The 26,653-nt window shown below is 43.7% G+C and overlaps 1 protein-coding gene across 1 annotated transcript in view; it reads left to right on the plus strand.

The window, feature by feature from the left end:
- The first annotated feature begins 1,952 nt into the window (after positions 1–1,952).
- Positions 1,953–26,653, plus strand: part of RRAGD (Ras related GTP binding D) — a 38,634-nt gene continuing 13,933 nt past the window's right edge. The window contains exons 1-5 of the mRNA XM_079780421.1: positions 1,953–2,385; positions 15,129–15,424; positions 22,245–22,444; positions 23,343–23,457; positions 24,198–24,340. Of these exons, the coding sequence (XP_079636547.1) occupies positions 2,250–2,385; positions 15,129–15,424; positions 22,245–22,444; positions 23,343–23,457; positions 24,198–24,340 (890 nt within the window). The 5' untranslated portion in view covers positions 1,953–2,249. The remainder of the gene's footprint in view (positions 2,386–15,128; positions 15,425–22,244; positions 22,445–23,342; positions 23,458–24,197; positions 24,341–26,653) is intronic.

The following is a 26,653-nucleotide window of genomic DNA, read 5'->3' on the forward strand; positions in this document are numbered from 1 at the left end:
AGGAGAGGGATAGAGAGATAGAAACATCGAATCGGGTGCCTTCTGCACAACCCCCATTGGGGACTGAGTCAACAACGGCAAACTGTGTATGTGCCAAACTGAGTATGTGCAGCAACCAGAGCATGTGCCCTGACCGGGAATCGAACCGTGACCTCCTGGTTCATGGGCCGATGCTCAACTAACTACTGAGCCACACCAGCCGGGCCCTTGGACCCACTTTCTGCCCTCCCTAGCCAATCTCTGTGTCCTGGACTAGGTTCCCCGTTCCTGGGACCTCTGCCTTCCAGTTGGGTTTCGCCTGTGGGAGGCACTTCCAGGAGAATGGAGGGTGGGAGCAGAGAGAGGCCAGGCTATTTCTTCCCACTGCTTCTCTTCTACATGAGACGGCTCTGGTACTGGCAGCCTCCTCATCAGCTGCAGCTCCTATTTTGTGTCCCTTCTCCAGGACTCTAGTGCCCTTCCTTCCTCCTACTATTTTAAGGCATGATTATCTCTTCCCACTGTTGCTAAGCTCTGGCTGATTCCCTAAACTCCGTCCACACCCCTGTAAATGGTCCCTTCACAGAAAGCTTTTTAAGTTAAAAACTTTGCATGTGCCATCTATTTTCCTCCTGGGGAGGTTCTTGATCGATACAGTCATACCAACTTATACTACTCGACCTGGACAATCTGAACACCTTTCCAATAAAAAGCAGCCGCCTCCTAGAAGGTGTTTGTATCCATCTTCAACACTCACAACCAATACAAAATCCAGAGCATGAGTCATAATTTGCTAGGCTGCACATCAAGGGATCTTACCCCCAGCCCCACATATAGGTGCTCAACAAATGTTCCCTACAGAGACAGCACCCTTGGGATCCAAGAGCCTCAGCCTCAGCTCCCTTCTTCCTCTTCTCCTCCCCCACACCACCTGCTGAGCTGCTGGCACCTGTAGGATCTGTATCACCATGCTAGCCAGCTGGATTTATTTCTTATTGTTCTTGACAGAGGAAGTTCATTCACGTGATTTTTTTTTGCAGTATCCAGAAAGGGTGGGTACACCATGTCCTGTGATGAAAAGCTTGTGGAGGAATGCAGGCTTTAGTTTCACCCCCACATTGTTGCTATTCCTATGAGAATTGTCCCCCCTCACGCAGACACCGTCTCCCCGACCCCACACAAAAGCCTTGAAACATTTAATTTTGAGATATGAGATTATAGTCTATGCAATGAGACAGGATGAGATGAACATGAGTAGCCCCTGAGTGTGTTATCCCTGAGCCTTACCCAAAACACTGCAGAGGAATTCTTCAGTCTAGGCAGCCAAGAGGCAGGTTATTTTTTCAGAAACATTTACATCTGGGAAGGCCTGATTTTTTTTTTTTTTAAATATTCTTGGTGGGAAGCAATTTGAACCATGAAGACACACTGAAAGGCAATTGCATCGGAGACTGTGCGTCTGCAATGCATTTCTCTGAGTTTTCTTCCTGGGGCGCTTCAGCATCCACTGGGTGTCCTAGGAACGCTGCTGTGGGTGGGAACCCAGTGTTAGGGGGGCACTTGGGACGGGAGCCCTCCCCAAGGACCAAGGATGAGAAGCTGGAGATGGCTGCCCAAAGTAGGGGGTGTGTGTCAGAGGTGGGTGGAGGGAAGGTTCTCAGGGTGTGCAGGCCCCCAGCTCGCTCGCCTGTGCGGGGACCACGTGCAGAAGCAGCGCGTGGGGGCCTCTGGCGCGCAGCCGTGGTAGGTGCCTGCACCCGGGCCCGGGAGGACCCCGCTTGTGTCCGTGTGCGCTTCTGGGTGGGCGGAGGGCCGGGCGCCGTCTTGCTTCCCACCCCCCAGGAGTGTGTGTGCCCTCAGCCCAGCGCCAGCCGAGCGGTGCCTGCGCCCGGGAGAACGCGCGCGCACCCGTGCGGGGTGTGTGTGCATGTGTGAGTGTGTGTGTGAGTGTGTGACAGTGTGTGTCAGGTGACTTGGGTCACGCAGTCTCTCTCTCCCTCCTCGGGGAGGAACTGCCGCGCTCCGGTTGAGTCCTCCGCCGGCTGGCGGGAGGGGCGGCGAGGGGGCTCCGGCGCGCAGAGAACCGCGGGACCCAGACCCGGAGGCCGCCCGCCGGGGGAACTCGCGGCCCCCGCCTCCGCCGGCTCCCGCCACGCTCCAGACAAAACCCCAATTCAGATAGGTTGCGAGCGGCCCGGAGGAGGCTGAGCCCCTAGCCCGGAACTCGCCACCCCCTCACCCCCCACCCCGGCCGCCGCACGGTGGGCGCGATGAGCCAGGTGCTGGGGAAGCCGCAGCTGGAAGACGAGGACGACGACGAGGAGGATGAGCTGGTGGGGCTGGCGGACTACGGGGACGGGCCCGACTCCTCGGATGCCGACCCGGACAGCGGGGCGGAGGAGGGAGGTGAGCGCGGGGTCCCCTGCCGGCCCCCAGCCCCGCGCGTCCTGAGCCGGCACCCCGTCCCGCCCCCGGCCGGGCCGAGCGCGCGGGCCGCGGACTTGGAGGGAATCCAGGAGAACGGAGTTGCGGGGTGGGGGTGGGGAGGGCGCCGGAGGAGCGACTGAAGGCTGCAAAATGGGGGAGCCCGGGTGCCAGCGGCGATGCGGGGACCGGGATCCGTGGGGAGAGCAGAGAGAGGAAGAGTCTGGGTTGGGGAAACGCGCGCTCGCTGGCCCGCTCCAGGGCGGGTACCTCCCCCACCTCTCACCCGAGCTCCCAGCAGGATCTGGGGGTTGGGGAGGGGAGGGGACCGCCGGGCTCGCCCTGGGACCTCTCCCTGAATGCTGCTGTTGAAGCCGAGGTCAGATGTCGTGGCTAAAAAAGGCAGCCGGCGGCAACGTGACTGGCAGGGTCGTCGGCAGCTGCGGGTGTCAGTCTTGCCCTGTGTCGTCGCGGGAGGGGTCCCGGGGCCGCCCAGGTCTGCGGCTTAGGGGCACCCGGGGAGATGCACCCAGGTGATGTGGGAGTTGCCGAGTGGCCGAGGGTTTCCCGGGATCCAGGCAAACACGGTTGTTAGGACACCGTATCTGCGCCCAGTGTCACCATCTGGGCATGACTCTGCCCGTCCTGGAGACAGCGCGTGGTGGGGAAATACATGCCACTCAGAAGTAAACTGTTTACTGTTGATGAAGCGGATTTAGCAGTTGTTCAGCCTGTGTGTGTGTGTGTGTGTGTGTGTGTGTGTGTGTGTGTGTGTATTTGGGGGGGGTGGGGGGGTGTCCTGTATTTAATTCTTAAAGGCCTAAGGAAGCTGCGAGTTTTTTGGGCTTCCAGAAAGGTTCACTTTTTTTTTCTTTTCTCCTTTTTTCTCCAAAGCAAGGGAAAAGTTCTTTATTGTAAGGTCACTTGAAAAGGTCCATAGAAGGAGGCTGGTAAACACAACATCAAGGTGAAGCTGTGTGCATCCAATGAAGGGACTGATTTTAAACATTTGCACTTTGAAAAAATCGTGGGGGATGAAAGTTACCTCTGTGACGGTTGATTTTGAAGAACTTTTACTGAAATTCATTGAACTTATTTTAAATTCCCTGTCCAAAGCCTTGGTCGGGAGAACACTTTCCTTATTTTGTTTATGGTACGTGCGGCATTCAGTGAATCAGAAAGGGAAGAAAGTGAACTAAACCTTGAGCCTGAGAGATGAGAGAAGCGCGCCAAGTCACCCTCGTTCATCGTGGTCTGTCTCCTGGGAGGGTTCGTGCTGATTCCCGGTTTGCTTTAACTGGTGTGGGCACCTGGGCCCTTCTCTCTTCTGCACTCGCCACAGTCGGTCCCACAGCTGAGCACGTGGTTACACTTCTGTAGATGAAGGCGTTCAACCCTTTTGTTGGAGTCCCTAGGGCTACCTTTGGTAATTAAATTGTTCTGTCACTTCATTATTATTCAAATTGCATGTGTTGGCTCCTCCTAGTTTCTTGGGAGACTTGAGGGCTTCAGAATGTGGTTGTATTTGCAAGGTGTTTGAAATGGTAGACACGCAATAGGGTGTATTTGTGATACTCTTAAAAAAAAAAAAAGGAAAATGAGAAAGAGACTGTGTGGGGAAGAACCGCCCTGTAATGTGATACTGTCCCGGGGGCCAGAGGGCCTGTTTGTTCTGCAGCCCTTTAAGGGGGCGTTTTAAAAACTGGTTTGGGGACTTAAAATTGAAGTGAAAGGAGAGCTTTGCCTCAGGGGTGGGCTTCCCCAGGGCCTGGCCTCCATGCTCCCCACTGCACCTAACCTAAAGGCGAACCCACCCAGAACTGACCCTTTTGATGACTTCACTGATAAAAACCCTCCCTTGTGAGTTCTTTGCTCAACCTGGAATGTTGCTATAAAATAAAAGCACTGAGTATATTTATGTGGGAGGAGGACCCAAAAATGAAAATTTGCTCCCTCAGACGTTACTGAAGCTGGGCCTTTCTCCACGCGGGCCTGCTGTGGATAGGTGGTCTGTTCTCGGAAGACTCCCTCTATTAGTTCAGGCTCCTGTTCCTTTCACGTGTTCCTGGTTTTGATTTGGGGCTGTAGGCCTGAATCTCTGTCAGAACATTGGCTTTCTAGCGTAACAGATAGGCTCCTTGGTCAGCAATTCTAGGAAAGGCTGTCCCTGACAACAGTCATGCCCGCTGATACGGTCCCTGGGAGTCGGGGTGAGGGAAGAAAGAGGTTAGGAGTTGTGACTTACATTCCTGGGACCTTAAGGTGCCACCAAAGGGTCATCTCGATTTCCAATGTGCCCTGGACACATGTTGCATTGTAACCCTGTGTTATTTTTGGTAAAATTTACACTTACCTGCTCTCAAACTTAAAAAAGGGGTGGGTGGAGAGGGACTCACTCTGAGAACCTTTGGATGTGGTGCAGTTTGAACAATGAGCAAAGCATGTCTCTAATGAATGCTCCTCCCCCTTCACTTTCTTGATAGACTTGGTTTAGTGCTGAGCTCAGTGGAAACCTGGGGCTTTTTCCATGAGTTCAGAAATCTACCCTGGTGGGTGGGATGCTGGACCGAGTAGCATCGCTGTGCAAAAGAAAGTGGATTGAAGGTGGATAGCGTGATTTTCATTTCCCATAGTCTTCCAAGGAACCTCTAATTTTATTTTTAAACCGAGTGTCTTGTAGTTTTACCACATTGTGCTAAGTTTGAAAATGTAGTGCAGCCAAGGTGAGACTTAAATTGCACTTCCCTGGCTTGCACTCCAGACCTTATTCTTGAATACCAGGAGTGTTCTCCGGTACTTTAGTTCTCTTAAGGACATATTTGGGCACCTCTCAACGCCCCTTTCAGGGCATTTAATCAGAGATAGGTGAATCTGTCTCACCTTCAACTTCCATGCTCCAGATAAAACTGCTGTGCAATAAATAATTAAGCCATTGGAAACAATTGCATCAAAAGTAATGATTGTTTTTTTGACACATGGACTTTAAATCTTTAGGAAACTGCTGCGCTTTAAAAACTGTAATAATAAGGAAAGCAATTAAAAGACCATATGTAATAAAAAAGTGAAATTGTTTTTTTCCCCTATAGTCCCAATATTTAAGGGAAACCTGGCTAAGACAGCTGCTCACCCACAGTCCCCCTGAGTGCAGACTTGTTTCCATGGCAGCCTGTGTACGCTCTTAGGGTCTGAGGAAGTGACAGTTTAGGTGGTTACTGGAGGCACGCACACACACACACACACACACACACACACACACTCCAAGGTCAGGTGGTATTTCCTTGATGGGTGTAAATGCTGTGACTCCAGCAATTCATATCTATTAATCATTAGTGTCAGGTTTTTCCCACTTAAAATGATTTAAAAATTATGAGTGAATTCATCTTCTTGCAGCTTCTTGGGAGTAAGCAGAGATCATTGTTCTTCCGATATGCCAGAGATACCAGGGGACTTTAGTGCAGCCACAACATGGTGTAGAACTGAGCGAGGTTTAGGAGCGGGTCAAGTTCGTGAAAATGTAAATCCCTTTCCTTGTAGATCTGCCTTGTCCAAAAAGAGTTGGGGTAACTACAGCCCTGTCCATAGCTAATCTCTTGGGTTTTCTTCTGGCCCTGAAAATATGAAGATATGTAAGAGTTGGAATAGATGTAAATACAGAATAGTTTTAAATTATGTGACCAAGACCACCTTTAGGCACAGTGCTTGTTTGAATACGTATAGTTAGAGAGTATACATATATTTATACACTGAGTGGCCAGATTATTATGATCTCTGAACGCATAATAATCTGGCCACTCAGTGTATATCCTATATAATAAAAGACTAATATGCAAATTGTCCCCTCGACCAGGAGTTCCACCAGCAGGCAGGCCGGCCAATCGCCCATGTCCCCTCCCCCTGGCCAGGCTGGCCAGACCCCACCCATGCACGAATTCATGCACTGGGCCTCTAATATATATATATATATATATTGAGTGGCCAGGTTATTATTCATTCAGAGATCATAATAATCTGGCCACTCAGTGTATATATTGTTAATCTTCACCGGAGGATATTTTTTCCATTGATTTTTAGAGAGAGTGGAAGGGAGGAGGAGGAAGAGAGGGAGAAAGAGAAAAATCCATGTGAAAGAGACACATTGATTGGTTGCCTCCTGCACATGCCCCACTAGTGCCAAGGATCAAACTTAAAACCTAGGTTCATGCGCTTGACCAGGAATCGAACCTGGGACCCTTTGGTGCTCCGGCAGACGCTCTAACCATGAGCAACACTGGCCAGGGCAGAGAGCATAGTTTTATGTCTGATGTTTTATAAACTGATTCAGTGTATCATAGAATCTTGATTCTCTACTCTTATCAGAGACTCCCATTTTAATATTAGAACAGACATAGGGTAGTCTAATAGAAATAAGAGGCAGAAACATCAAATTCTGGATAAGGTGTGTGGCTCTGAATTTTCAGTCCCTTGGCGACTGTGTCTCTCTCAGAGTTCACTGTTTGCTTTATTTAGTCTCTCATACCCATAGCTCTTGGTGACACATTTCACTTCCTACCACACCACTTCTTTCCTGCTCATTTTTCTTCTTTCTTTATCTCCTTTATTCTTCCTTCCTTCCTTCCTTTTTTTTTTTTTTTACCCTTTTTATTCTCTCTCTTCAGCAAAAGCCTTAAAGCTCTCTTATGAGAGTGGTTTTCCCTGGTACTTCCCTGACACTCGGACATAGATTCTTCACTCCTGGTCTAAAGCCTACAGAGAACTGGTCGACTTCTCCTCCTGAGGACGTCTGGGGCAGACTCAACTCGGTGTCTCAGTGTATAAAACAGGACTACATAACACCAACCTTGATCACTCTCAAAGCAATTGTTTAAAAAAAGTGCACAAGAACAAATTTCCCTTTTTGCAGGAACATTGGTAGACCAGAATACATTAGAAATGTTATTGGATACATATTTTAAGGAAATATTCGTAGAGGGAATCATGCTTTTTAGTTACTTGCTAGTGTGATGTGAGAGGATTTTGTAGAGAAAGATTTGGTCTTTACATATAAATAAAAATCACATTTATGCCTTTGAGAATGTTTTATTGGCGTTTAATTCTCCATACTATGTAGTTAATCAGATGGACAGTGAATCTTCATGATTTTGTAGTCTTTTGTTGATGGTACTATTATGCATGTATTTAATTTCCACTTGCATTGGAATTTCTTACTCAACCCCTGGATCTTGCATGTATAAGTAGTTCCACTGATCAGAAATATAAAGGCCCATAGATAATGTTGCAAATAGAATCAAGGCCTCTTCCTAAAACCATAAATAAATAGAACCTCTAGGCTTTGTTGACCCCACAGAATACTAATAAGGAAGAAATGCTAACTTTCCCTTATGGCTGAGTGAGCCTTGCCCTGTGGTCACATTCCACAAAAAAGGCCTCTTTACCTACCTAGGCTTGGGCTGGGGTGGGGAGGGCGGGGCGGGGAGAAGGGTTTTGTGTGTGTGTGTGTGTGTGTGTGTGTCTGTGTGTCTGTGTGTGTACTCAACATGCTGATAGAGACTGATAGGTGAATAAATAATGACTCAAGGGCTAAGGGACATGTAGAGGGTCACACAGCTGATAAAGGACATAGCTGGGACTTGAACCCTAGTCTAGCACTAACCCAGTACGTTTTAAACCATTCAACTTGCCATCTCTTTGCTACCATGTTATTCTTACTCTTTCATTGAATCTTTGTTTTAGTTTCCCATTTTGGGTCTGTTTAAAGGTGCCGCCTCTGGGAGAACTTAATTATAACAGCTCTCAGTTGTATGCTACATCTATAGATCCACTTCACAACGTATGAAGTGAATTTCTTTCCGTGTCTCCCCCTCAGAGAGACCTTGGGCTCTGGGAGGCTGGGCCAGCCTTGTTAGAATTGTATAAGGAGGGGCCCACTGCCCTTCACTTCCTGACTTCCAGCTCCTCCTTTGTTGTGACATCCCCAACCCGCAGATCCGCCAGGCCTGGCCCCCAGGTGGCCTTGTACTCCAGCACAGGATCCATCTTTCTCTCCCTTCTTTTTGTATTTCCAAGGCCTAAAGGTTTCTGACTGGGCTTTGCCAGTTACTGATTAAGTAATTAGCCTGCAGGGGTTAAAGACTGAGAATGGCAGGGTTAGGAAACTCCTCCCATAATACTGTTTGTTGGGGAATGAATTTCCCTGGGACCTCCAGCAGTCTACTTATAAAGCTGGCTGCTTGGGAAAATTTGGTAGTGACAGGACCCAGTGCAAAGTAGGTGAGGTATGTTCCGTGCCCCTGACACGGTAGATAAACTTTCCTTAGGCAGAAAGCTCATCCTCTTGATACCCAGGTGCTGGCCTAGGCCAAAGCCAGATATACAGTTTCTTTTTAAAGCTTTCAGTTAATTTATCTTCAGATGCTGCTCAGTCACTTGCATTCAGTCATCCCAACCAGCAAACAACTATGGAGTATTTATTGTGATAAGCCCTGAAGCCTCCGTTTTTCACATCCGTAAAGAACAAATGTTAATAAATAAATAAATAAATAAATAAATAAATAAAAATAAAAAATGTAAAAACTAAAAATTAAAATTAAAAAGATTAAAAAAAACACAAAACACTTGTTATCAGCCGAAACCGGTTTGGCTCAGTGGATAGAGCGCTGGCCTGCGGACTCAAGGGTCCCAGGTTCGATTCCGGTCAAGGGCATGTACCTTGGTTGTGGGCACATCCCCAGGAAGGGGTGTGCAAGAGGCAGCTGATCAATGTTTCTCTCTCATCGATGTTTCTAACTCTCTATCCCTCTCTCTTCCTCTCTGTAAAAAATCAATAAAATATATTTAAAAAAAAAAAAGAACAAATGTTATCAACTTGAAGTTTAGAGATGGCACTGCCTGCTAGGCAGGCGGTCAGTGATGGTAGCTGCTGGGTGACAAGAGCAGGTGGGCTTGAGCTTTTTCTTGGCGGCCAAGGCTAAAACCCAAGTGTGTCCTCGCACTCAGCCAGGAAGTTCAGGGACAAAAAGGACCAACAGTGCATGGGCAGTCTTAGCAACCTGAATTCCCACCTCAAACCTGTCTGCAACCCCAGTCTTAGGGCCCTTCTGAACTTCCAGACCCTTTTCTCACCTGAGCCACAGGTCAGCAGGCGCCCCAGATTCAGCAACTTCAAATAGCCTCTTCCCTTTTACCACCCTGGTGAATGCTCTGTCAGACTGGGAACGCAGAGCCTTTTTTCCTTGTCCTGCATGTCCCGTGGACCAGCGGATACAATTGAGTTGGTTTGAACTTCTCATGAGTCCATTCCTTTTGCCATGGACCACAGGCCATGCCTGAGTTCTTGGGGTTGGTGAAAGGGCACTTAGGGAAAAACATGACTTTTTGGAAAAATAAATGGGCCCGTAGCAAATAGGTGGGAGATAGTAGTTTTGGGAAAACGTCTGGGTGTGGTGCAGACTTCTCTTCTTGGCTCAGTCTCAGTCTCTAATCTTCTAACAGGAGATTCGAGTTGCTCCTGGGGGAGATTTATGACAAGTGAGTTCTTTTGGGAGGCTCTGCTATATGCAAATAAAGGATCAGGAACTCGAATGCCTTTAGCTGAAAATACTTTTCATGCCTCAGGGACGTATTCTAAACCCCATCCCTACCTACACATTGACTCCCTCTCAGGATTCTGTTTCCAGAGTGAACTTAAGTGTAAATCTGATCATGTGAGTCTCCCCTTAAAAGCCTTAGTGATTTCTTTATGGCTTTCAGAGTAGAATCCAAACTTCCCAGCATCTCATTCATGAGCTAGTCGGTTACTTCTCGACATTGTATTTTGTGTGTGTATATGAGAGGGACAGACAATTAACAAACAGGAAGACAGCCATAAAGGAAAAAGGTAATTTTTATAGTGGTAAGTATTGTTAAGAAGACACAGGGTTGTTAGGAAGTGATGGGGCCTAGATTCCGTCAGAGGAGGTAACATTGCCGCTGGAAGGCCAGTGTGGCTGTAGCTTCGGGAGCTAGTGGGGAAGAGGAACCAGGCATGGGATGAGGGTAGCCCACCTGGGGCCTTTGGAAGGCAGCAGGCATTTGGATTTTAGTCTCTATGCTGTGGGAAAGCAGTGGATAGTGCAGAGCCTTTTGGTGTTTTGTGTTTTTTTTTTGCCTTTGAACTACATTCCCTAAATTCCAGGAGTGCCAAAATCTCTTCCTGGTGCTATTTCCCCTTCTTCATTTCTTTAATGCCTCCTCTCCTTTAATCCTCAGATGTTATATCTCCAGGCACCCTCTTTCTGAACCCATACACCTAGATAGCAGTGAAGTGTCAGTTTTTCTTGTCTATTTACACCCTCTAATCACTGAAGGATGAATCTTTATTTTGTGTCTGCAGCCCCTGGCTTAGCCCTGCCTAAAGCTTGGCGGACTTTCAGGGAACCTCTATGAAACAGAACAAACTGCCCTCTTCTAAATTTCACCTCACTCCTGCGCTTTCTCCCAGCCCTGCTGACACTTTTAAAGAGCCCTCTGTGGGGTTCCATCTAATCCCAAATCCTGTAGTTCCTTTCCGATTGCCTTTTTAAGCACTAGCTCTTTTTGTCCCCCCTTTCACAGCAGTCAGCCCTCATTCTCTTCACACTTTTCACCCTTCTTAGGTTCGTATTAAACTTGAGTAAGTGGGTGATGCTCAGGGAAATGGTAGAGAGAGCCCAGACCTCCCCAGGAGGTCAGGAGGTGGGTTGTTTACCTTCCTGATGCAAACTCCCTGCTTCCCACTCCCAGAGTGGACTGAGACCTTCTGAGGAACCCCATAGGGTTTCAGAAGCTGAGATAATCAAGGAAATGTAGGAGAATAAGATAAGAGGGGAGGTTTTTGTGAGCAGTCCTTTCTGAGGTAAGAAACCTCTCCTGATCAACAGCAGTGGCCTACAAAACGTTTTTCTAACTGTGGTCCACAATAAAAAATACACTTATATTGTGAACCAGCATCCACATATGTATAAATAAACCTAGCCATGCTTACTCTTTATTTTTATTCATTTCAGACATAGGAAGGGAGAGAGAGAGAGCAAGAGAGAGAGAGCAAGAGAGAGAGAGAGAGAGAAGCATCAATGAGGAGAGAGAATCATGGATCAGCTGCCTCCTGCACGCTCCCTACTGGGGATCGAGCCTGCAACCCAGGCATGTGCCCCTGGCCGGAATCGAACCCGGGACCATTCAGTCTGCAGGCCGACGCTCTATCCACTGAGCCACACCGGTTAGGGTGCCATGCTTATTCTTAGTATGCATGATGTACTTTGATATTTTCTCGTCTCTACCCTTTCTTGTTGTTGCAGTTTTTGTTGAATGCCATTTGATTGGTGGGGTGGCTAAGGCTCTGGGCAAGGACTCCACCAATGGGTATATAAATCTGAGTTCAAAGATATTTTTTCTTTAGTTCTTTAAAGATCCTGTTCTATTCCCTTCTCTTCTTGTACCCCGTGTTGTTAAGAAGTCTGATGTCTTTCTGATTTCTTTGTAGGTAATTGTTTTCCTCTTCTGATAGTCTGCAGGATTTTATTACTATTCTTAATGTTTTGAAGTTTTACTATGGTAATTATAGGTGTGAGCTTATTTCTGTTTACATTTCTCTCTCTGTTCCTTTTGAGTTTTATCCTTTCTTAGTTTGGGAAAGGCTTACCTATTATTTAGTTAAATATTGCTTTCCCGTATATTCTGTTTTCTTCTTTTGGATTTTCTTTGGCACATAGTGGGACTTCTGAGTCTTATTTCTGATGTCACTTTAATTTTCATCTCACACCTTCCAGTGCACTATCCCTTTGTACTCACTGCATTCTGAGAGAGTTTGACTTTCTACTTCACTATTACCCTCTTTACCTGCGTTTATTCTGCTTTTCAATCCATTCATTCCCGAATTACGTTTTTATTTCCAAGATCTCTAATGCCCTTTGTCGTGACTGCTCTTATTTGAAAATTGTTCTTGTTTCATGAATGTCATATTTTCTCTTGTCTCTGTGTATTTTGTACTTACCTTGAAAGTTGGCTCTGATTCCATTATGAACTCAGCTTCAGGCGTACATTCTCCCATTTGTTGAGCCTCTGCTCTCTGCTACCATTTGGCTGTCCTCTTTTGAGGAAATGTCTGAAGAGAAGATGGTGCTGCTTCCACCCCTTGAGCCCCACACGCACTGTGGTGGAAGCTGGGTGAGGTTAACGCATTTGGAGCGTGGTTGCTCCCTGTTCTTTCAGAGCATCACTAGCACTGCCTTCCCTCTCACAGCCCAGCTCCTGGGGTTCACTGCGCCCACCTGGAAGGTATTCTAGAGTATGTGCAGGATGGCGTTCGGTACCTGGGCAGTGGTGCACAGTTTATCTCCTTGGCTCTCCTCACTTTGATGCTCCAAATAATGACCCTGTTGGTTGTCTTCCTGCCCCTTCCTGGTTGGGCTTCCACCAGTTCTAGCTTCTGCAGCAGAACCCTTCCTTCCACGTCCAGGGCTGGCTGCAGGTTCCCTCTTCAATCTGATCTTTGTGTTTCTTAGGGAATGTTCAACCATTAGTCAGTTTTGAGTGTTCCTTTTTGTACCAAGCTCAGCTGAGCTTGAAAATGTCCATGTTTATTTGTTCATCTATTAATTGTTTATACCTTCTCTATTATTTTTAGGGATTTCATATGGAGAGGTGAAGACTGTGACATGTTATTAGTCTGATACTTTTGAAACTGGAAATCCTGTGTTCTTTCCTTTTTTGGTTTTGCTAATCCTCACTCGATATTTAGAAAGAGAGAGAGAGTGAGAGAGAAAGAGAAAGAGAAATACCATTGTAAGAGAGACACATCAATTGGTTGTCTCCTGCATGCACCGCAACCGGGCTGGGGATCGAATATGCAACCCACGTATGTGCCCTTGATTGGGAATTGAACCTGCGACCCTTCGGTCTGAGGGCCGACCCTCTAATCATTGAGCCAAATCGGCCAGGACCTGTTTTCTTTTTAAATTCATGCCCTGGTTTTGCTAAGGTTGACTTATAAAGGCAATACTGCAAATGGGTAGTATATAATCACTGATGAAGAAGAAAGCTGGTGACCTTTGGGTAATTTACATCCCTATCACTGCTTCTATCATAGATCATCACCAATTTGTTGGATTGGGTTAAGCAGAACTGGAAAAGTGTATATGGGTAGGATGGGCTGAGATATTGCTTATAATAGAGTGGTTTTTGTATACATCTGTGCCTGCTTACTTTATTCATTATTGTTCTACTCAAAATTTTTTTGTTTACCCACACCTCTTGCAAATTCAAACATAAAAGTATTATATGTGAAATTAAGTAAGATTATCAAGAATTGTGTGTTTTGGAAAAAATTGTTAGTTACAATAGGGAAGTAAAGGATTACTTTTCAGTCTCTATTTGAGTAGGCTTAGACTCGAGTAAGGGACTGAGAAAGACATAAGAAGAGTAGTTCAGAAGGAAACCAAATAGAAATTTGGAAAAATAATTTAATATATTTAGATCTCCATATTTTCCTATATTCTGCCTTTTTACTTAAAATGGTTTCCTTTCTTGACCTTTCTCCAAGCTTCATTATTATTTATTATTTTATTTATTTTGGTCATTCATGAAGCTGTTTTTACAAAATTGAGATATATTTCACATATCATAATATTTGCCCTTTTAAAATATACAAATGAGTGGTTTTAATATATTCACAAAGGTATATAATCATCATTCCTATTTAATTCTAGAACATTTTTATTACTCCAAAGAAACCACATGCCTGTTAACAGTCACTTCCCATTTCTCTTCCCTGTAGCCCCTGGCAACCACAAAGTATCTTTTATTTCTGAATTTATCTATTCTGGCCGTTTCCTATAAATGGAATCAAACAATACGTGACCTTTTGTATCTGGCTTCTTTCACTTTCAATGTTTATCCATGTTGTGGCATATATCAGTACTTTGTTCCTTTTTTATATACCACATCTCTTAATCCAATCATCAGTTGATGGCCATTGTATTATTTCTACTTTTTGGCTATTATGAATAATGCTGCTGTAAACTTTCATGTACAGTTTTTTGCTTGGACATATGTTTTTATATCTTTGAATATATTCCTAGAAGTGGAATTGCTGGGCCATATGGTGACTCAGTCTTCTGAGGAATGGCCAAACTTTTTTTTCTTTTTTCAAAGCACACCATTTTACGTTCTCACCAGCTGTGTATGAGGGTGCCAGTTTATCCACATCCTCACCAACACTTGTTATTATCTGTCTTTCTTATTGTAGCCATCTTCGTGGATGTGAAGTGGCATCTCACAGTGGTTGTGATGAGTATTTCTCTGATGGTAAATAAGCAAGCATCTCCTTAGTTCATAGAGACCCTGATGAAGGACTTTGCTTTGGAATGCTAACACCAGATCCTTTTCCCGGGCAGTCAGCTCCAGGAAACCTCTGCTCTTCACCCTCTAGATTCCTTGCTGGTGGTGCAGAATTGTACAGGTTTTCTCCCCACCCCTCACTCCCCTCCCCCCCCGGGACGGTATGAGAGGTTGTGAAATAGCATTTTTCAGTGTTTTGCACTTACTAAAAGCTGGCCCCTCAATGAGTGGGGTGATGTAGTTAGCACTCCCCATATTTGGAAAAGTCGAATTGTCTGTGAATCATAAATCACATCTGAGGTGGAAGTGAAACTCGTCGAATTAACCGCTGTGAAAGCGGCTCACCCTCATTTTTGTTTTGTGGTTTTCTGCAGTCCTGGACTTCAGCGATCCCTTCAGCACGGAGGTGAAGCCCAGGATCCTGCTCATGGGCCTGAGGAGAAGCGGCAAGTCATCGATTCAGAAAGTTGTCTTTCACAAAATGTCTCCCAACGAGACGCTGTTCTTGGAGAGCACGAACAAGATCTGCCGGGAAGATGTTTCCAACAGCTCCTTTGTGAATTTTCAGATTTGGGACTTCCCAGGACAGATTGACTTTTTTGACCCTACATTTGACTATGAGATGATCTTCCGGGGAACAGGAGCCCTGATATTTGTCATAGACTCCCAGGTAAAGCGGTCTTGGGTACCGTGGGACAGCAGGCCCTCTCCCCCACGTAGGCAGCCGTCCCCCTGGGTCTAAACAATTTCCTTTGTGATCGTTTCGGTTTGGGGTTTGGTTTTTAGAATGGAAAATAGGCCTCTCTACCAGACAAGCGTTTCTCGGTTGGGGGTCTCAGGGTTTGCAAAGAAGTCTCCCTTCATGCAACCCTGACCACCAAGTGATGGCGTTAGGGAGCTGTGTAGTTGTGTACGCCTCAGCAAATCACAGATCCAGGAAACCTCACAGGTGGAGGGGACCACTGTACAGGCCGCAGACAGCAGGTATGGGTCCCCCCTCTGATGTTCTCGGCAGGTTCTGGGCAACAAAAACACGCATATAAGTTTACGTTTTAATCTGTTTCCTGTGAAGTGAAAGTTCCAAGTATGAAATGTTTTCTTCTGAATTAAAATGATCGTAATTACTGTTAGTGCACAATTAATAAAGTCAGCATAAGTATTGTGTATTTTATGGGTGACTTGAATATAAAAAGTAAAATTTGAGATATAATTGTCTCTCCTAAGAAGATGAATATTTTCCCATTTAATTCATGTGTCCATGCTTGAATAAGACAGGATTTGGCATTGATTCTGTTTTTTTTGGTTTGTTTGTTTGCATATATGTAAGCACTGAGAAGCCTCGCTCACATAAATATGTAGGTGTACAGATAGGGTGAGTTTTGGTATAGCATCAACTCAATTATTTACACTCCTTCTAAGTTATATCCCCTAAATCACCCAGTTTTCTATCACAAAAAAATTATTTTTAGTAGTTTACCAACAGACATGCTGATTGGGTCTTCTTCAGCTTTGCTGAGAGCAAAGAATTGGGAGCACTTTGACTTGGTACCCAGGCATAGAGTCTCTGAATTGTCTCTTTGGCAGCCTGGGATTTTATATCTTGAGCCCATGTCAAAGGGGAGGTGGGGGAGGAAAGCAGCGGGACCGTCGGTGTGTCTGAGGCAGGTCAGTATAAGAAAGAGTACAGCCCGGCTGGTGTGGCTCAGTGGTTGAGCATTGACCTATGAACCAGGAGGTCACAATTTGATTCTGGTCAGGACACATGCCTGGGTTGCGGCTCAGTCTCCAGCGGGGGAGGCATGCAGGAAGCAGCCGATCGATGATTCTTTCATGATTGATGTTTCTGTCTCTTTTTCCCTCTCCTGTCCTCTCTGAAATCAATACAAATATATTTTAAAAAGAAAAAAAAAAAAAAAGAAAGTACAGGCAGCAAGATTGAGACCTTGAGGCCCTTCAAACTTTCCATGTCCAAGTAGTTAGGAAGTGTCTATGACGTGTGGCCCAGCCCCAAGGCCCTTACAAGGGCTCTTTTTTGCAGCTGTGGGGGAATAAAAGGCAACAAGTCTTACAGGAACGCACTAAACCAACCCCAAATTCAGGTCCCGACTTTTTAAAAATATATATATTTTTATTGATTTCAGAGAGTAAGGGAGAGGGTGAGAGAGATAGAAACATCAATGGAGATTGAGCCCACAACCCAGACATGTGCCCTGACCAGGAATTGAACCATGATCGCCTGGTTCATAGGTCGATGCTCAACCATTGAGCCACACCGGCTGGGCAGGTCCAGACATTTTCCAGAAACTGTGGACCCACAATGAGACAGGTGGGCCGAGCGCTCCCAGCCCTTGCAGGAGCACCAGTGTGGTTAGCGGGGAAGGGATGTGAAGACTAAGTCATGATGGGTCTGAGCCCATGCTTGGAAAACCATTCTCTGAGAAGCTGCTCATGCCAGAGAGCGTTCACGGAACGAGGTGTTCGATAGAATAATGAAATTCTCAACTAAAGCCTTTTTGTTTCCAGCGACTGCATTTTGTACTTCTGTAGCTGAGGGAGGTTGGCCATATGGTTAGAAAGGGTTCTTTATTTTGTGGTGGGGTAGAGAGGGGGGACTTTACATCCCAGTGCCTGGTCTAGGGGCCGCGGTGCCTCTCCTCCCTTGGACCCATCCAGAGGAGTGTGCTTGTAGAAGCTACATCAGGTCCAGAGCCTGGGTCAGTCGCTGCGTTCCTGGCTGTCCCACTTTGACTGACCTGTTTTCTGGCCCATCTGTGGCCTTGGCAGTATCCCTGCCTTCCTGCCTCAGATCTGCCAGCACCATAAATTAGGGAGTCGCATGGGAGGTGAGGCTCCAGGGATGTCACGCTCATCCGTCTCTTCTAAACTCCATTTTCCCCTAAGTCACATGGCCGCTGTTTCTGTAGTTGGTGAACTAGGTAGTGGCAGCCCATGCGTGAGTAGATTCCAACCAGATGATTCCTCATTTCAAGACAGTGGCTTAGTAAGTAAATACTTCAATACCACGTTGCGCTTCCCTAGCAGGAATTTAAATTTCCAAAACAAACCCATCTCAGGTGTTTGTACGATGGTTATAATGGGGCTAAAATAGGTACACTTGCCTATTTTTAAATTGCAACCATAATTTGGTTTGATTTCCACCTGAACATGGGAATGGACCTTCAGTTTGGGTTGGTAAATGTGTTTTTTGTTTATTTGTTTTTGTTGTTATTCATTTTTTAGCTATAAGACAGAGAAAGGTAAATGGATGCTTGCCAAATTCATCTTTTAAGTTATACTTTTTTTAAAAATACATTTTATTGATTTTTTACAGAGAGGAAGGGAGAGGGATAGAGAGCTAGAAACATCGATGAGAGAGAAACATCGATCAGCTGCCTCCTGCACACCCCACACTGGGGATGTGCCCGCAACCAAGGTACATGCACTTGACCGGAATCGAACCCGGGACCTTTCAGTCCGCAGGCCAACGCTCTACCCACTGAGCCAAACCGGTTTCGGCAAGTTATACTTTTAAAAAAAGATAGGAAAAACATAGTTGAGAGCTGTCATTTACTAAAAATATATAAAGTAATTAAATAAGCAGCTTCAGAGTCTAATACACTTTTCTGCTGGAAGCAGGCTGTGAAAATTGTGTTTGTGGGAATCTTTGCAGGATGTGATTACAAGACTGAAAGGGGAGCACCCATCAGGGAGGGACCTCAGCAGCACTCGACAACCATTTTCTTTATTTCTAAGCCGTGCTCTGTGGGTGGGACACCTCATCTTTTTATTTTTCGCTTGTGAATTCCTCACAGTCAGAGGATTGCCAGATAAATATATCACCAAGGAGAAAATGTGTCCTCACAGAATGTTGTGCAACAAAAGAGAATGAAAGCATTGAGAGCCCTTTCCCTCGACCTGCATGTATGATCCTCCAAACCCCGGCAGAGCCCACAGATGCATCACGTCCCCGGGCCCTGCTTCGGCCCCCTGAGGCCATTCCACCTGTGCCTTGGGACACACACATCTATAATTCCTAGATTTAAATTTGGATTGAAACTAGGCATTCTAGTTTTTATTTTTGTCGTAGAAGGTAATAACAAACACAGTAGGAAAAGTCACCCACAACCCCTCTGCTCTAATAAACCAAGTATATTCTTCTTTTTAATGTCATTTGTAATTCTTGTAGCTACATACTACTACATCAGTTAGTTGGTAATCAGGCCATTTCGTATACTTGGCAGGGAGTTAGAGTAGCAATTTCTAATTTTTTTGCGACTGTAATGCTCTCTTGACATTGGCTAGTTGTGCTCACAGGCCTGTCCCTTTAACTCCCCTCTTCCTTACGTTATAGACGTAAGCAGTAACACTTTCTTTTGAGGTGAATATACAGACAATAAAATGCCCTCGCTTTAGATGGACAGTCCAGTGAGTCTGATAAATGTCTACACCCTGTGACTAGCTCACAATCAAGATGTAGAATCTTTCTACCACCCCAAAGGATTCCTTCGTGTCCTTCCTCAGCCAGTCCCCAACCCCAGCTCCAGGACTGCTGATGTGCTTTCTGTCACTATAGACTAGTTTGCCTTTTCTAGAATTTCACATATGTGGAATTATACAGTAATAACTTCAGTCTTTATTTGAGATACTTTAAGGTCTTAAAAAAGTGCTACAATTATTCATCTAGAATTTTTCCAAAATGCTTAATCTGCTAGCCCAGTGCTCAAAATTCCAACTTTCATTTTAAGTGACTCTTTAGAGTGTGAGGATGAGAAGAGTCCATTTGCTGTTTGTCTCTCTTCACAGCTTCTTATTATTATCTTTAATATTTTTATTTACCTAGAGACTAGAGATGTGTTTTCTATTAATTTAGTTTGGGGAATAGAAGAATGCCAGAACATCCCCTGTTTTATTGGCTTTCTGTCTTGGTCCAGGTTTGGAGTCAGAATAGGGGGTGAAAAGTCCTTTGAATTCTGTCCTGCAGATCCCTTTCCTTTCTTTGCTGTAACAATAAGACCTGCTCATACCTTCAAGTTGGCAATAATTAAGAGATCTGACAACACTGAGCGTTGGTGAGGGTCTGGAGCATCCAGTTTTCTTACACATTATCTAGTCTAATTCAAGGTGCTCCTTCCTATGACCCAACAGGTCGGCCTTCAGGGTAAGTGCCCCCAACTCACAGACAGACACAAAGAAGCATGTGAGACTGCCCACATTATCACTGTCTGGAAACATTCTGAATGTCCATCAACAGTTATCAACAGTGATAAATTATAGACTATCAGTACAATGAAACTTTATAGAGCTGTTAGAAGGAGTTACGGTCTGGCCGGCATGGCTCAGTAGTTAAGCGTCAGCCTATGAACCAGAAGGTCACAGTTTGATTCCTGGTCAGGGCATATGTCATGGTTGTGGGATCGATCCCCAGTGGGGGGATCTTTTTTTTTTTAAAAAAAAAGTTACACACTTCTATGTAGGTGAATCTCACTGATATAATGTTGGGCGAAAAAGGCAAACTATAATATACATGTAACTTGATATTTTTATAAAATATAGAGCAACGAAAATGAATTCTGTATATTGTTTAAAGATAGATATGTATGTAGTAGTGTATCAAGAGACGAGTGAGAATAGACACTAAACTTGGGATAGTGCTCCCTCTGGAGGGTAGGGGGTAGAGTGATGGAGTAGAGGGAGGAAGGGGAGGAACACACAGGGCTTCAGTACCTAATGTTTGATTTCTTTTTTAAAAATATTTTTATTGATTTTAGAAAAAGGAAGAGGGAGAGAGAGAGAGAAACATCACGGTGTGAGAGAGAAACATTGATTAGCTGCCTCCTGCAAACGAGCCCACAACCTGGGCATGTGCCCTGATCAGGAATTGAACCAGCAACCTTTTGGTGCATGGGACGACACTCAAAACAACCGAGCCACACCAGCCAGGGCTAATATTTGATTTGATTTCTTAAGCAAAGATTTTATATATATATATAGTGTGTGTGTGTGTGTGTGTGTGTGTTTATTACATTATTATATAGGTATCATCTGTAGGAAGGAGGAAAATAGTATTATGTTATTTGGGGCAATGATTGTAGACCATGTCAGCAATCATATTCTATAAAGGGCCAGATGGTAAATATTTCAGGCTTTGCAGGCTATACCATTTCCACAGAAGAAAACTACTCAACTGCCATTGTAGCATGAAAGCAGCCGTAGATGCTATGTAAACAAATGAGTGTGGCTGTGCTCCAATAAAACTTGACTCACAAACATCAGGCATGGGCCCAAGTTGGCTGCTCTAGACCAGTGGTTCTTAAAAGTTTTTCCTCCTGGCTCCTTCCCCAGTGACCCATATCATATTTTCATCTCTAACTGCTCATCACAGTTGACCAAGAGATTCAAAAATCTGGGAGGAATTGTATTCCAAGGGAGGTCCTAGGTGACCTTTGTGAATTTTTGATTCACAAAACTGCAGCTCTGATCTTTATGACTGTCACCAAGCTACTCATAAGAGCCTACAGCTGGGTTTTTCTGGCCTTTCTTTTTCATCTCTTCGTTAACAAAACTTACATTTTCAATCTTGAATTCTATAAAACCAGCTTTTATTGGGCTTTTGCAAAATAAATTTGGACGTTGTACCCAGATGGTTTCCAAATTAAGAAAGAATGTGGAGCCCTGGCTGGCTTGGCTCAGTAAATAGAGTGTTGGCCTGTGGACTGAAGGGTCCCAGGTTCGATTCCGGCCAAGGGCACATGCCTGGGTTGTGGGCTCGATCCCCAGTAGTGGGTGTGCAGGAGGTAGCCAATCAATGATTCTCTCTTATCATTGATGTTTCTATCTATCTCCTTCTCTCTTCCTCTCTGAAATCAATAAAGAAACATATATTTAAAAAAAAAAAAAGAAAAGAAAGAATGTAGGAAGGAAAAACATGGTTAACTGTGAGGCAAGGTGTTGGAAAGGTTAGTTAGCTTGAGTGGGGGTATCATTTCACAACATGTGCCTTTTATCAAAACATCCCATTGCACACTTTATTTATTTATTGATTGATTTTTTTTTTTTTTTGAGAGGGGTAGGGAGAGAGCGAGGCAATGTAGGTGAATTTCACTGATATAATGTTGGGTGAAAAAGGCAAACTATAATATACATGTAACTTGATATTTTTATAAAATTTAGAACAACGAAAATGAATTCTGTATATTGTTTAAAGATAGATAACTTTAACTTTTGTTGTTCCACTTGTTTATGCATTCATCGGTTGCTTCTTGTGTGTGTCCTGATTGGAGACTGAACCCTCAAGGTTGCCTTATGGGCGGGCACTCTCCTCTAACCAACTGAGCTACCCGGCCAGGGCCTCCTATTGTACACTTTAAATATATGCAATGTTTATTTGTCAAGCATCCCTCAATAAAGCTGGGGAGTTGTGTGAAAGGCACCTTAGAAGGGTTTAGAAAGCAAAGCCGCCTCCCCTGACAGGACTGTGCCTTTCTTCCCAGGACGATTACATGGAAGCCCTGGCCCGGCTGCACCTCACAGTGACCAGGGCCTACAAAGTGAACACTGACATCAACTTCGAGGTGTTTATTCATAAAGTGGATGGTCTGTCCGATGACCACAAAATTGAAACCCAAAGAGATATTCATCAGAGGGCAAACGATGACCTCGCAGATGCTGGATTAGAAAAAATTCACCTCAGGTGAGAACAGAAATCCCTCAGGGATCCCTGTAATGGACAGAAAAAGCAGATTTGGGGTCCAAAGTCACCACAAGTGGTTCACCCTGTTTTGTACTGTGGACATTGGAATGGTATTTGGGTAAAACAAGCTTTCCATGTGCTAATTCTAATCTTGGGGGTTTAAAAATAATAATTTCTTTTTTTAAATAAGTGGTCAAAGCTAAGGTTCCTTCTCTTTTTGAGAAACACATAACATAAAACCCATGAACATAATCCAGGAGGTTAATGGAAGCTGAAGTTTACAGTTCTTGATAAATATTAGAGTATCTAACTCTGATGATAATTCAAGTAGAAATACAGAGGAAAACCACTTCATCATTTTTTTTTTGTGGGGTGCTCCATGTATCATTGATTTCACAAGCTGGAAAATGAAAAACTTAGGTATTTCAGTATGAATAACGTCACTGTTACTAGCCCATGAGGTTTGTGTATAGATGACCTGGTGTGCATTCTCTCGCAGAATATAAGGAAGCTGGTATGGACACAGACAGTGCATTTTTTTTTTTAATATGGAATGCTTCACAAATTTGCGTGTCATCCTTGCGCAGGGGCATGCTAATCTTCTCAGTATTGTTCCAATTTTAGTGTATGTGCCGCTGAAGTGAGCACTACAATGCATTTTTAAGCTTTCCGCTCCAGCCAGTCAGCAGATGAGAACGGACACAGTTCTTGTTTTTTGGGTGGTGGGAGGAAATGGCCCGTTAAGACATGTTCAGTTTTTACCAAGGCTGTTTCAAATTCTGAATGTGTGTGTAAGGAGTGTAGATACAGAAGGCAAGTGCTGGTGTTATGACAGAGCCTAAGCAGTCTATTCTCCAGTCAAGGGGAAAATGTGATGAAATATTGTTTCCTCTTTCAGCTTTTATCTGACAAGCATATATGATCATTCAATATTTGAAGCTTTTAGCAAAGTGGTTCAGAAACTAATTCCACAACTCCCCACCCTGGAGAACTTGCTAAACATCTTTATCTCTGTAAGTAAATAATATCATCCTGTGAGCGTCATTTGCAGAATTTAAGAATAACATTGCAAGAGTGAAAACGATCTTATTTCTGTTTACTCTTACAGCAGCATTTCAAAGTCACCTAAGTATGTACTTTTGGAGGTTGATCCAGAAATTGTTTTAGGCCCTTTAAATTTTAACTCCCAAAATGGATGCCTGTACTTTACTGATATAATTGGAGTGTGTATTCAAATTGTAGGCAATCATTCAATGTTAATAGAGCCTTACCAGAGGTAGAGGGTATAAAAATTGGTTTGGCGATAAGATATAAACTGTTAACACGGAATGAGTCCTATAAACCACCAGCTCTCGTCCAGCTCTGTGGAGGAGCATTAAGGCAGACCTGTTGGTTGTACTCACATGAATTCTCACCGCACAGTTTGGAATTTGCATGTTTAGATTTCTTACATTTATTTTTTAATTTAAAATCAGTATAATTAGTGTTTTTACTTGGCCACCGCTCAGTTTGTTTGCCTACAGAAAGTAATTTGTGATAATTAATTCCACTTTTCATTTCCTATGCAAGCCCATAATAAAGAAGTATATGACAATGAGGTTTAAATTGTAATAACATGGAACAACCTAAAATTATAATAACTTAATTTTTGCTCGTTTATTTTTTACGTAGAGGATGGCATATAGTTTTATAGAACCATGACCTGGTTTGAAATCAGCTGTTGCTTTAAGTCAGCATCTTCGTTTTGTTTCAGAATTCTGGAATTGAAAAGGCATTTCTATTTGATGTGGTCAGTAAAATTTATATTGCAACTGATAGCACCCCAGTAGATATGCAAACCTATGAGCTCTGCTGTGATATGATTGATGTGGTGATTGACATCTCTTGTATTTATGGGTAAGTAAGGCATTCTTAAAGGCATTTACTTATTTGATTTTAATACTTTTGTTTTAAATGACTGAGATCTGTAAATAAATATACCATTTGGCATGCAATAATAATAACAAATAATTATTGAGTAAATTCCTGACATTATGCTAATAATCTCATTGCATATATTATATTATTTAATTATCCTCTACTCCATGAGGCAGGAATTACTACCCCCACTTTAAGGATGGGAAAACTGAGGTTTACACTGGTTATGTTTCTAATCTTTGCTCAATAAGGGCTGGAACTAGAATTTGAATTTCAGCCTAATTGATTCCTGGGGTTTCTCTACTGAAAATCTGTCATCATACTATAATGTCTTATATACTTGGGAGAGACTAATAGGATCATTGAACTCTAAATATCTCATGTTAACACAGTTCTATTATCTTCTTCATTATAGGAGATAACTACTGGGTTGTTGATTTTAAAATATACTTTTATTTTTATTATTCAATTACAGTTGACATTAAATATTAGAGTTTCAGGTGGTTGCATAGTGGTTAGACATTTACGTAACTTACAAAATGATCCCTTCAACAATATTCTTTTTGATTATTTTTTATTGTGGGCAGCAGGGAATTTTAAAACTAAGCAAACAGCATTGCCTGTTTACTATTAAGGTCTTACATTCTTAGAAAATAGTGTTTTACACTTAAAATCATAAAGTAAGCAAGGAGTGGGGAAAGTTGATTGTGTTACCAGACATAGAAACAATTCCACGTAATTATAAATTGGCAGAATGGATGTCATATAGAGTGAATGGGTATGAACTAGTTTGTTTATCTTACTAAGATATCAAGTTGTCTGTTTATGTTAGATTTATGTCTTCATCCAATCATTGATTACTTGAGGCTTTTGTTCATCTTCCTCTTTACTCACAGTGACCTGCTTTATATAACCTCCTCTTCCGTGACAGTCTCAGTCTCGCCATTTCTCTCTTCCACTGTCTGAAAATCCTTTGCCAACTCAGTTTAGATTCTCTGTTAACTCTGTTACACATTCTAGTACACATGCAAACACAGTGCCTTCTGTTATGAAAACGGGAAAGTGAATCTTCACAGGACTGTAGTGAGAAAGAAATAATTAGGTTTTACCTGGCAAACCCTGGATAAATGTAGCTGCTATCATCATCATCATCATCATCATCATCATCATCATCATCATCAAACACTGCCATTCGGCTTTAGAAATAGGCCATATTTCCTAAGATTATTTCCTTACAGTAATCTGTTATTTTTAAACTATAAAGTGAATGACCTTGAAATAGCCATGGAAGCTGAATGTACCCTGATTACAGTCCAAATTGCTGTGGTAATCAAATACAATGAACAACACAACTAATCTGGCTCATATTTAACGATATTCATAATCATGATTGTGCCATAAGGTAATTAGACATAAGTAGTAAGTAGTTCTTGTAAATGATGTTGATCAGAGTTACCTTTACCCAGCTGAAACAAACATGGGCAGGGTTGGGAGGAGGAGGGAGCTGGATCCTGCCATCACATTGTTTTCCTGTGTAGAGTGCAGTGTTCCTGAGAACCTCCCAGGTTCAGTGAGAACCAGTCTTGGTCACAAATGGCCCTGTGGCTTTCCTCAGACGTTCGCTGGCCAGGCAAGGAGCCAGCTAAGAGGGGGAGGGCTAGCGATGTGTGCGGCCGCCCAGGAGGCAGGCAGCCCAGGAGGCAGGCAGCCCAGGAGGCAGGCTCCCAGCCAGTTCCCAGCTGCTCCCTGGAGACCAGCAGGGGTTAGAAGCAGGTGACCTGGTGCCTCAGTCCGCTGCTCAGGAATCTCAGCTGAGCTTCTGCTAAGGCTGGTCAGCTCTGCACACACACACACACACATGTTAAAACACAAAGCCATCCTCATGTGTTTTTATGGCTTTGTAGGTGGAGATATGAGTAGTAGAAAATAGTTGTTGCAGTCGTAAAAACTCACCAGTTTCTACTTGTAATATTTTTGGTCTTCCTTTGTTTTTCCAATTTGTGTGATGTTTACTTTTTCTGAATGTGAATGTAATATGAAAATATGTAAAACTATAAAGAATAACATTAAAATAGCCATAATCTTATCACCTAGAAACAATCAAATTTTTATATATTTTATTCTTATTTTTGTGTAATTTTTAGGATAATGCGACCACTTTGTATATTTAACATTATATCCTGCTTTTTTCACTTAACATTATCACTTAAGAATGTTCTTAGGTAACAAAAACACTATTTAGTGTCTATATAGCATAGTATTATATTTACTTGGAAATTTTAAATGCAGTTT

The sequence above is a fragment of the Cnephaeus nilssonii genome, assembly GCF_951640355.1.
Source record: "Cnephaeus nilssonii genome assembly, chromosome: 9".
Taxonomy (NCBI): domain Eukaryota; kingdom Metazoa; phylum Chordata; class Mammalia; order Chiroptera; family Vespertilionidae; genus Cnephaeus; species Cnephaeus nilssonii.